The 13,096-nt window shown below is 34.9% G+C and overlaps 1 protein-coding gene across 5 annotated transcripts in view; it reads left to right on the top strand.

Moving 5' to 3' along the window:
• Positions 1-13,096, top strand: part of DGKB (diacylglycerol kinase beta) — a 527,029-nt gene that overhangs the window by 185,958 nt on the left and 327,975 nt on the right. For all 5 annotated transcript variants that reach the window (XM_081146772.1, XM_081146768.1, XM_081146770.1 and 2 more), the window contains one exon: positions 12,452-12,484. In XM_081146772.1, coding sequence (XP_081002898.1) covers positions 12,452-12,484 — 33 coding nt within the window. The remainder of the gene's footprint in view (positions 1-12,451; positions 12,485-13,096) is intronic.

Below are 13,096 nucleotides of genomic sequence, written 5' to 3'. Positions count from 1 at the left end.
TAAAGATCAATTCATAATTGTCATCATAGTAATGATAGGCAAAAAGGAATCTCATTTTTTTTATATTTTAAAAATCTAACTCAGACTCAATTTCATGGTATTGTTCATAAAGTATATCTGCTTTTAATTTGTTTTATTTTCTAAAATATGTAGAATTAAATTCTGTATGTTCCTTTTGCTTTTTGTCAATGGTTTTCTGATTTAAATTCTAATAAGTAACACATTAAGCACTGGAGAGCTTTAATGTTTGTAAAACATGTGTACACCTATTTTAGTTGGACACAGTCTCCATATACATACGCTTTAAAGGGGCATCGTATAAGAAATGAGAAAAGGAGCCATGAACACCAAGTAATGACACTTGTGAGATGAACCATTTATGTTGCCTTGTTTTAGTTAGATTAGTTTTATTGGTTTCTGAAGAAGCCATCCTTATGTTAATCTAAGCTTTATTATGTAGAATGTGTATACTTATAAACAATCTAATCTAGAGAAAAAGTTGATATATTATGGTTAACTATGTTTTTACCGAAATGAATATGGTAGTGTTCTGTTTTTAGGATTCTAAAATATTACTTCTAGTTAATTTTATAATAGGGTTATAAAAACATTCCTACATATTTCAATGATATTATATGCCTAAAATATAGCTGTATCTAGAACAATTTATAATATTATTTTATGGAAACAAACTTATACCTCTTTGGTTTTTGTTGTGATTTATAGAGTACCAGAAACAAAATGCTGATATAATATAATGAGAAGTTTAATTAGTTTAAAATCTTATGAAGATGTAAAATGTGTAGCCAAAAAATGAGCATTACCTAAGGAAGGACTATCAAAATGTAAAATCTGTCAAATAGGTTGAAACAAAACAAAGAATATTATATATGTGTCTGATTCAAAAGTGAAGATACAGGTTTATGTATTAATGAATTAAGTTATTCTACAACTTATTGCCAACAGTATTCAAGGCAGCTTATGTGAATATGCAGTAAGCAGTAATATAAAACATAATTTTTTGCCAAAATTAAGTTAGACTTAGAAATTGATAGAGGTAGTTTGCAAATTTATCCCTGAGTTTCTTAGTAGCCTTAGAAAAAAGGGGGAAATATAGGCTTGGCAGTATTTACAGCATAAAAATAAACCATTCACTTTTATTGTTACTGTTGTTACTGAGATCTGAGATTAATTTCTTCCATATAAAATTGTGATTGTAGGGTCCTACACCTTAAATTTTAAGTACGACAAAAATCAGAATCCCTTCACCACTAGGTATTTAAGGATAAATTTCACCTTGCAGTATCCTGTGGTTTTAATGATTCCAGATGAAGTGGTGGTGATCATAAAGTATTTATATACATGCTTTCCTCTGTTTTATTATCAGAGATAACTTGCCTATTTTCAACCTTCACTTGAAAGCAAACATAGATTTACATATAACTTTTGGTCCATACTGGCATACCTCAGAGACATTGCCCGTTTGTTTCCAGACCACCGCAATAAAGTGAGTTATAGGAATACCTGGAGGATAGTGTGGTTTCAGTTCCATGTTAATGTAGTAAAGCAAGCGTCACAGTAAAGCAAGGCATAATCTTCTTGCTGGTGTGGGTCTTGTCTTCCATTTGTAAAAAAAGTGCACACAACACCAGGGAAGTCCAATCAAGCAAAGCGCGATAAAATGAGGTCTGCCTGTACATCACTTTCATGTATATATGCCAAGATTTTTGATTCACTTTGTCTTTGGTCCTTAGTTAAACCTTCGTGTCCCCTTCATGTGGAATAGGATAGTGTAGTTCTGCTGAGACAGCCATGCCTACTCCTTGCTACCCAATTTGATGATAAACTATCATTTCAAATTCTGTTGCTAATACTCACAGGAGCTTTGATCAATTCTGCCCCATTTGTCCAAGGAAACCCAAATCCTGGAGGAATACAGTATACCACCCAATGCTCTATTCCTTATTACCTTACTCCAGTTTCATCCCAACTACAAAAATGTTCAAATATTTTTGTTTGTTTACAATTTCTCCAGCATCGTTGGGTCATCTAATGTCTATATTCCTCCAATTTCTTTCCCTTTAGCATTTTCTGGTCCCTTATAACTCATTTTTGTCCTTTCATGGCATTTGTCAGAACCTGTAATAACATGCTACTGATCTGGTAATTTACAACGGACACACTCCAAGCAGGTGAAGCCTAACACGCTTATCTCAGGGAGCACTCAGCAGCACCATGGTTTGAGTCCAGCACTTGAACTTCTCATGTTTTGTCCCTAGTGTGGGTCTGCCCTAGAACCCATAGCAGACATAGAGCTGTTCTTTCTCCTGTGCAATATTATTTTCTATATTTGTATCAAATGTGATCTTTGTCTGCCTCTTAATGTAGCCATGAATATATGCACGTGTGAAGATAGACTCACTGTGTGAAATCCCCTCCTCCCATCCTCCTCAACCCACGTAATTCAAATATCTGACTGTACATGGTCTAAAACTGCTCTTGCCATCTATCTTAAATCCAGCAGTACTCTATTGGGTTGGATTCCCAAAGAGCAGAGCATGAAGTAGTGATTTATTTAAAAAAAATTTTTTTAAGGGTGGTAGAAAGCAAGAAAGGGAAGGGACATATTTTGATCAATGAAGAAGTCACAGGGAGAATTTAAGATTTACCTCATCTCTTGGATGCTCTGGGACAAAAATTATACCCTAGGATTGTTTTTAATTCAGTTCAAATGGACTGGCTTCTCTCAACCCATATTTTAACTTAAGGCAAAGGGGTGGTGTTTTGTTTTAACCGTGTCAATCATTGATTAGCTGTGGGCTTCTCCAGATAGGAGGAGCTCTCAGGAGACCCTACTCCTGTGAGCAAAGGATCTTCAGAAAATGGGGCAGATGAGAGGGCTTCAGCAGTCAGCACTGATAGCAGTTGGGGAAAGGTGTTCTGTCCGGGAAACAAGGGATCTGCTTTGGGCTACCAACAGGGTTCCTAGACTCTGTTTCTAAGTAGGATCATTTTTGAATCCCCTCCAGCATTTGACAGTATTTAAAACGCTCTGTTCCCATAAATGTGACACTCATAGAAAACATCCCTACTAGTTTTCCTTCTACCTCTCTAGCCACACTTTACTGATACTCTAAATTCCTGTCTTTTTCTTTTGAAGTGTGTTTGCTTCCATTTTAAATTATGTTCTTGTGTTGTTATAAGGGATCATTATAAGGGATCTCCTCCAATCCTGTGAATACAATTACCACTTTTGCATCTGTCCATGTAAACCCAAATAGTGAGCTTCATGTTGTAAATGTCCCCTTATATGTCCCACAGAAGTCTCCATGTCCCTACATGCCGAACTGAACTGAAATCGTCTCCTGTGGAACCGCTCCCTGTGCTCACTGAATAGCACCATCATCATTCCTAACACTCGCACTAAAAGGACTTAATCTCTTTATCTCTGGGACCTAATTCGATTTGACACGGAGTAGATGCTCAGCAAATGTTTGCTGAATTAATGAATAACATTCAGTCAGCTCTTTTTAATCCCATCCCTTATCACTTTTTCCTGTGTCAAGAAGAAATACACTAGACAGCAACAATATCAAATAAAAATTACAATGAATAAATGACAGAGGCTTATTTTTTAAAATCATTGATATCCTATGATAATTGAATTTTTTTTTTTGTTATAAGCTGATGAAATTCAGTTTGAAATATGTGATGATGAGGTACCATTAGTGGATGTCAAAATAGCATTGTGTTTAGTTTCTGGAGTGACCCTTGAAGTATTTTATAGTTATTACTAAATTTTAAAAAACTAGTGCTCTAGTTATATAAACTACCCAATATATGGTACTGTGAAATGCCCAGTATTTCAAATAAAGTCATAGAGAGCTTATAGGCAACATTTCTGAATTCTGAGGAGACTTAAGACATTTTCCTCTGGATATCAAATCATATTTAAAATCTTTTTTTTTTTTTTTTTTTAAAAATACAGCTTAAACAATACAGCAGTCCATGTAAAAATATCATAAACATTCACTCATAGTGTAGTAGTGTAGTTCAGAAAATGAATATTGGTGCTTATTACTACATGGAACTTTAAAATTGTTCATATTCTGTTAGTAGGATATTGTCAGTTTTGCGGTGATTAGCCTTAGTTTAGGTGCTATTTTAGTTAATATTACTTAAATCACAGCATTTTCAGTAAGCAACTGTAGCTACAAAATTCTACAGAAACTTTTATGTGAAAAATTAAGCACACCTATGTGAGATAATCTCCTTTCCTGCTTAGCAATAGTGAGTCCATTATTTCATTTTTTGGTCTCTACCAAGACCAGTCTAATATCTGAATGAACCATTGTACCATTTTGTAAATATAACACATATTTCTAACATATACAAATATATATTATGGAGTCAAAATTTCCAAAAAAAAAAGAGCAACAGTTTAAAAATTGGTTAGTGTTAGGTCCTAAAGAGCATATTAAAAGTTGCAATTTGTGTATGGTCTCGTTTATTTTAGTGCTCATTTGAAATTTCCATTATAAAGTGGTACGTGTCTCTTTGTAAGATTAATGCCAAATTGTGATGACCAGAAATAAGTTTTATAAAACCTATATATAAAGCTAAACATGTCTAAGGAATTATCTGATAGCATAGAAAGTTTGAAAATTTCTGAATATCTTACTTGACCTATTACATACACCTTTTAAAATTTTTTTGTTTTTATTATATGCCTAAAAAATGTTGAATATTGCTTTGTATTAGGATTATTTATTAAATTAGTCAATAAACTTTTATTACATAAGATGATATGCCAAGTACTGGAGAAATGAAGATAAATAGGTTTAAGAAAGAATATTTGTGCAGGAACCAGCAGCTTCTAGTGTCCCTCAGCTTCTTAATACACTAATTATTTTCCCATGTCTTATGTAATCTGAATGCGTGGTATATTATTCATCGCCTTAAAAAGAACATATTAGGTACATACAGATGTTCTGCTTAAAGAAAATATGTTATTGAAATAACTTGAGCTGCTTAAGTAATTGAGGCTATTTTCTTTATTTAAAAAAAAAAATCATAATAATTAGTGCTTTGGTAAGTCTAGGCTTCTCAGACCATCATCTCCTGACTCATATCAGAATACAAATGTCAGATTTGTAATAGCAAGGTGTGGGATGAACAGCTAATTCCCTGGGTACTTTGAGTTAAAAATGATTTCTGCCCACCCCTGTGTGGTGATAACACCCTTTTGGATTTACTAGGAAATAACGGGGACTCTCAGATCCTATGGGGATTCTTTAGATTTTGCATGCATTGTGTACTGTGTCCCTTTCAAAAACGATGGCACAAGATAATTCGTTAGCTCAGATTTTTAAGTATATGTGATATGTCTAACATTTCTTGGTAAAGTTTCTTCTTGAGTTTAAATGAGATTAAACATAAACTGTGTATGTAGATCTCAAGTGATCGTCTCTTAATAGACGTCAGATACTTGTTATTGCTGCCCTCCTTTATTTCAGTAACATTTTAATTAATTCACACTGATTGAATAAATGTACATTGAGACTTGTTTCCTAATGAGGGTGCATTTAGAGGAAAGGTTTTGCATCATTCTGATATCCTGTGGGTAATTATATTCTAATTATATGGTCGGGGGAAAAGAGTCTATAATACACTACTGATATTGTTCCTTGGACCCAATTAATTACATGCACATAATGAAAGTTCATGATAAGGCTGACTGGCAGTTAGTGTAAAATTTTAAGTCAATTGAATCTTAGCCTAATATGAGTACAGAATTGGACTTTAACCTGGTTAGAAAATGATTTGGTGTGAGATCAGTGGATATTTAGAGGGGCAAAGAATGAGAACAAATTTCATTATAACTTATTTGTAATTTAAGGTCTTTTCTAAGATTGATGAAAATGAAAACTTAGCAGCCTAATGAATTAATTCTAAGTATTATTATCAATATTGTTTCATTACCTACAGTTATTTTTCTGTATTTTGGAAATCAACAGTACACTAATGATACAACGATTCATTTCTAGAATGGGTTCATGTACTTGTTGAGGGCAAGAATAACCATAACAGGAAATATTATTGATTAATTTCATGAACATAAAATTCATTGTTAATCCATTATATTAGGTTCTTTTCCCAGGGTGATTTTTTTTTTTTTTAAAATTTCAAACCACCAACTGCATTCAGCTCCCTTTCCCAAACATTCACAAACATATTCATACGTATATATACATACTCATAAGTAGGCATCTATTAATTACCTATATGTAAAGTAAGAGTGCTAAAGAATAACTTTTAAAAATAATAAGCCAATAGGCATGTATGTTTCATTTTGAAATGTGCTTTGAAGATGCTTGAATCTGATATTTAAGAATTTTGCAATACATCAAAGAAAAAACTGAAGCCAAGCTCTAAATATTAGCTCCATCCTTCCCGTGCTCAATTTCATTGTTTCTTTTGCTCAGATTTGGGGAGGCCCAGTCTTCAGTGTTGAGGAGAGTAGCAGGGATTGTCTGTTCTCTTTTAAGGTGCCCCTCTCCCTTTTCTCCATTGCTTCCTCTCTTTGGTCTCTTCTCTCCCCTCCTGCGTCTTCCCCTTTTCCTCTCTATTGTCATAGCCCTAGCACAGATATCTCACTTAAAAATATACATCTGTTGGTTCCCATTCCCTCATCAGTAGTAACAAAGTTCCAGAGGAAGAAAGTACAATCAGCCCTTGGTTGCTGAACTCTAACCCAGGCAGTGAAAACAAAGGGGGTCATTGAGGTTCTAAAGTTAGGAAGTTATCATTTTTTGAGAATTTAAATTTGGTAGACATCCTTTTAACCCTAAGGTAGGTCTAGTTATGACACCCACTACCCAACTGAGGAAAGTGCAGCTTTAAGAAATTTACCTAATGTCATGCAAGATGCAGGTGGCTGAAGCAATATCTGCCTTACCCAAAATTCCATGTTCTAAACCGTTTCTAATGTTTAGTCCCCAACAATTGGGTGAAATAAGTTTAGGGGATCTAGACCAGCATTTCAAAAAGGAACAGAAAGAAAAGCAATGGAATAAAGTAGGTTGGAACTGAAGAGAGGGGAGAATGGTAGAATATATCAGAGAGGAGGGCGCCCAGAGTAAACCTTTGTGAAATCATTTTATGTGTGTAAATACACAGATATTCTTATTGTGGGTCAGGGCTAAAAAAACTGAACAACATTTTTTCTACCATATTAGCTTCTGATGATGTTATGAGACCTAACCAAGTAGGATAATATTTCTAATGTGTGTTTTTTTCACTAGCTAGTCAGTAGACAAGACAGTAACAGTAGAGAGGGTTTTAGTTATTCTTGCTTGTTGCTTATATATGTAGAAATCTATGTTTGAAATGATTTGGCTATCTCTATAAAAATACAGTTTTAACATTGTCACTGAAGACATTTGGTGCACTTTCCCTGAAGGCTCAGTGTGCTTCCTTTCTGGACACGGACAAGCACACGGACTGAGGGAACCTCACATTCCCTTCTCTTCAACATTTCCTGCCTAAAACTCCACAAACATGCATAAATGATCACGTTTACAGAAGTAAGAACAGAATATTTTTGTGAGTGATTACAAGGGCCGTGAAGTCATCTCAAGTAAAAAATAGTTTTATAATTAAATTCACATTGGTGCAAGCTTACAAACTTGGCTCAAGTGAGACGTGGTTAGGCAAGGGCCCCTGGATAGGATTATAACGTGTGTCTTATTTGTGCTAGTTACATTTTATTAGCTATGTCAAAGTGCCACTGGAAAAGTAAAACAGTTTATAATTTTTCTAATTGGCCTACATACCATACATAGACATAATCATTGATTAAAGATGTTAGTGGAGACAAGGACAATAAATAGTATGAACATTATTTTCAATCTTACTTGTTTTTAAAATTCGTGTTGTGTGCCTGTGTGTGTGTACACACTTAAGGACCTACAAAATCCTGAAAGGTTAAACCGATTAGGAAGCTGGAATGTGAAAATAAAGTTCATGGAAACCAAAAATGTGTTTGGTTTCTATATCTCAGAGTCGTTGATGAATTTTATTATTGTCTGTGAGGAAAGAAAAACTTGACCTCTGAGGCTGACAATTGTCCTTTTCCCAAACTTGCTTTCCTTCCTGTCTCTCGCTTCTTCTTTGATGCCAGAGATATCTGATTGTGTGAAAGGGAGACAAGCTATTGAAAAGAGTTTTATTAGGCCTCTACGTTACCGCTGCCCTGGAAGTTATGCTGTTCATTTAATCCATGTTGCTCTCCAAGCCAGTTCTTTCAGGCAGAACAGACATACATTGTGGCTACTACATGCTTTGCTGTGTTTAACCACATTTAAAAGTTATATGCACAACCCAAGAACAAGGACAATGGTGGGGAGAGGGACTGGGGAGGGGGCTGGGGCCGGGTGGAACGGGTCATGGGGGAGAAAAAGGGACATCTGTAATATTTTGAACAACAACAACTAAAAGTACATACAACTAAAAGATTTAAAAAAAAGTTATTTTGTTTCCAAACACTTTAAAAATAGAGACATGGCCAAAAAAAAAAAAAAAACTTAAAAAAATTATTTTGTTGAACCTGCTGTTTGAATTAAATAAAGCCTGGGACAAAAAAACACTGTATTTAGATTCTGTCACTGACTTTATTTTCTTAGGTGAGTAATCTCATTTTTTTGATTTTCAGTTTCCCAATCTGAGAAATGGAGTATATATCTTAGTTTAGTGGATTAAGTGAAATAATAAACATGAAAGCAGCTTTTCAAAAAATAGGAACATTCTTATATAGGTATGAGATAGAATTCTGTTAATTTTCCTTTAGTCTTGAAATAACTGATGACCCTTTTAATATGAGTACTCTTCTCTTATTATATTTTTAACTAAGTCAAAGCGTAATAATCTCTCCACCAAAGATTTTTCTTTGTCCTATGACAATTTGGATTAAATTGTCAATTTAAAATGATTACATGTTAGAAAATATGAAGACAAGAGATATCTCAATACTTTAGAATAATAGGATTTTTAAAAATTCTTGGATATTAGGTGGAACTTCACAAGTGCCCTGAAGGCAAATGCATCTTTTAAACTAATTATCTGTACTGTGTATTCTATTTAATATTAAAATGATACTGATTAAATAAAATCCATCACATTCTGCTCTAGTCACACCTCACATTTGATTAAATACAAATATACAGTTCCTGTATTAATTCTGATTAAAAATATATTACATTTAGAATTATACACTCATGATAATTTTTAAAAAGCTAAAACATTTACTCTGCTCATCCTTGATATTTGAAAATTATATACAGAAGAATAAAAATGAAGGCATATTATATCTGAATTTGTTTTCTAACAAGCTGCTTCTTTTTATTTACATGGATATCATGGTTTTCTTACTGTAACTCAGGGATAAGATAGTGGTGGGCATATTAATTTACTCTGCACTCATTGCCTACACATCTTAATTGTAAGTGAGCTCAAATATAATTTCATCACCTTGTTCTTGGAGCAAACTTCTAGTGTTGCTATCAGACGTCAGAGTATTGCTAGAGAAAATTCTCAAAGCTAGTGGCTTTCTCTTACATATTTATGACTTCTAGCCCAGCTGAGCCCTCAGTTTTGCTTGATCCTGTCACTCATCCTTAGTCAACTGCTTTTGCTTCTCAGAGAAGTAGTGACAGAATCTTTACTATTTTCTTACTCTCTTCATCTCACTCCCTCTCTGCCAATCTCATTCACTCTCGGTAGATAACCAGGATTCCCACTGCTCTGAGAAAGAAGAAGCTGCCCAAGTGAATATCCGGAAATTATCAGTTCTCTACACAAGTGTTAGCAATGTGGCAGCTAGGGTCCAATTTCATCCCATAGTGTATATGAAGGAGGGGAGGGGCCTTAAAATGAGATTTTTATTATCCAACATGGCATGGTCTTTACCTTTTGCGGTATTGGGCCACATGAGTCCAGCAAATCCCCAACCTTGCTATTATTTTGCATATATACACATATATATACATACATAAAATCATTCTTTATATATATGACTGTATGTATGCCTGTATATACATATTTACAATATACACATAATATGTATTTTATTAAGTTGAATCTTTTGATAGGTAAATTTCAGATAGTACAATGCTAAATCTCTAAATATTTCAGCAGGCATGTTCTAAGATTAAGGGAAAATTTCTTTACAACTCTTTTATCACACTTAAGAATATTAACAATAATTCTATCATTTCAGTCATTAGACTGTTTATATTCAAATGCCCACAATTATCTTTCAAATGTCTTTTGTAGTTTTTTGGGGTGGTGATGGTGATAGAGGTGGGGGGGGGACAGGGTCTATTTTAAATTCTTGTGTTGCACTTGGCTGTTATTCTGAACTTTTTGACAACAATAATCTTTTCACATGGCTTTTCACTGCCTTGTACTGTGCAGAAATATGTATAGTTAATATAAACACTTCCCAAAGTAGAATGAATTTGTGATTTATGCCCTGGAGGTCACTTAATGCGCATCTGAGTTTGGTTGCTTAAGAGTCTCCAGGACTCTCCTGGTAAATGTGACTGGGTAGGTAAGGAATCATAGGATAAGGCACTTAATCTGGATTTGAGGGACAATAAACACTTAAATATTATAATAGATACTAAAGTACGCGTTCATATCTTACAAGTGTTTATTCAGATCTAAGCTTCCACCAAAAGCTGAGAAAGGATAGTAGGCTGACAAGAAGCTTCGAAGAGGCCCAAATTGAAATGAGCACAGATATTTTCCCCACCACCCATTGCCCGAAGAGTATGTAGATAGACTTGGACTCAAGGAGTCAAGAATGTTCCTGAAATCAGAAAGCTTTTCATGAAAGTTCTTCCAAAGCTTTTTGTCAACCCATCTGAAAAGCAACAGCAATTCCTTCCACAGGGTTATCCTGTTAATGGGATAGTTAAACCAAGTTTACCCTCCCAGACTTCTTTTGAGTAAAAATCTGTAGCTGCCAGTATTCTTTACTTATAGAAATATCTTCTAAGCAAAGTTGTATTCCTGGGCACCTTAATTTTCTTTAGTACAGTCCTAGACCCCTTCTGCTTCTGTTTCACTTTTGGGTGCATTGGATCCTCGAATCCATCTCGATGTGGAGCAGCTGTGAAGCCCTGGGGGGGACTCATTTTCCTCCAAAATAGCTCTTTATTGTTTTGGTTCTTGCTGCCTCTCCGAAGTTCTACCTGGTAAGAAGGTCAGGATGTCAACAAATACCTGTGTTCTCAGATTTTTCAGACCCACCTTGGGGATCCACCGAGAGTCCTGCTCACATAACTTGGTCCTGGGGAGGAAACTGGGATATACCCCCCACTCCCTCATTTTTAGGGACACACAAATATCTAAGAATTCCTGTCTTCTTATCCAACTTTCCTACCCCCTTCCCACACACACTGTGGGAAACCTTTATCTAGTATTGTGACTGTCAAAAATTCTTACAAATTTGTTCTAAGTCTCACAGGACACAGGCTTTTGGAATTCAGCAGCCTTTCCCTGTTTCTTGCCCAAAGCAAACCTTTCCAATGTGACTCAGAAAAGGAGAGGCTGTGGGTCATTGAAGATACACTCTCATGAAAACTAGCTTCAGTGTATTTAATGTCATTTTTAAAAGATTACTATCAAGTAAAATCTTGCTCTTATGTAATTATATTTTTGTTTTTTACTGATATTAATGCATTGTTTCTTGATTCCAGAGAATAACAAAATCAAAACAACACCATAAACTATATCTACATCAAAAAGACACTGATTTTAGGAAGGAATGAGAGTTGGAGTGGAAAATGGAAAAATGGGCTGGGTAAATAGGCAACTTCAAAGATTAGTAGAGATTGTTTGTGAGAGATAATGGAACTTGGAAATGCGTTCTTATTCCAAAATACAAATGTGATACATCAGTGTTGTTGGTGAATCTGGCCAAAGATGTTGATCAGTCTGCTTTGGGTCATGAAATTGTTTTTTGTTTTGTTTTTAATATATCTTTATTGATTTCAGAGAGAGGAAAGGAGAGGGAGAGAGAGAGATAGAAACATCAATGATGAGAGAGTCATTGATCGCTGGCTGCCTAGCCCACAACCTGGGCATGTGCCCTGACCGGGAATCAAACCCCTGTCACCTGGATCCTAGGTCGACGCTCAATCGCTGAGCCATGCCCGGCCAGGCGAGATTGTAGTTTGGATAAGAGATTCTACAACCTAACAGACTCTGCATTAGAGCATTCCTTATTTTGTGGAAATAAATTTATTTAATAAATGAATGTAAGCAGAAATGTCATGACAAGAAAATGCATTTTATGTTTATTCCTGTGATATAAGAACCTTCGTCGATATTTGTTTTTCAGTTTGAGTTTTTCTCGGCTTTAACCTGAATTTCTCTTTTTCAACAGACTCTGCCCACTTCGGGAGTTTCAGGCCCTGAGGTGCGTAAGCATAAAGGTTTCACACTTGCAATCACAGGTCATTATACATCTGTGTTGTTATGAAGAACATTTGGCTTGTCTCAGTGACCTATTAAATATTAATTCATATATTTTATTTCTTCTCATATCCTCAGGGATCTTTAGGTTTTCATGATGGGATAGAGTTGAAGCAATCCCAATCTGCATTTGTGATAAACATTAGAAAAACAGGAAGTTATGTGAAACAAAGCATACAGAGCAAAATAAAGGTCACTTTGCAAAGGTTTAACCGGCATATAAGAATAGCATGATTCCTATTTGTCAAGTTAAAATATAACTACCTTACAGAAAACCTAAAGCAGGTCCTCTGAGCCGTTAAAATACAGCTTTCAGTGATAGTATGTTGAGAAGCTCTTGCTCCTTTTGACGTGTCCCTGCTTTTAAAAACAGCACATCTGCATTAATTATTTATCATATGACATCATATAGGAAGTCATGCTAATAAAATACAGTCACAGAGTAAATGACTGGTTTTGAAAATAAATGTAGGCATTGCCACATTTCTTTTCAGTGAAGTGTGAGCTCTACCTCTGTATTAATGAAGCAAAGGCTCCACTTCGTTCTGTGACAAAA

The sequence above is a fragment of the Miniopterus schreibersii genome (assembly GCF_964146895.1).
Source record: "Miniopterus schreibersii genome assembly, chromosome: 9".
NCBI classification, from domain to species: Eukaryota; Metazoa; Chordata; class Mammalia; order Chiroptera; family Miniopteridae; genus Miniopterus; species Miniopterus schreibersii.
The sequence above is the reverse complement of the archived record's forward strand: the minus strand, read 5'-3'. Positions and strand labels throughout refer to the sequence as shown.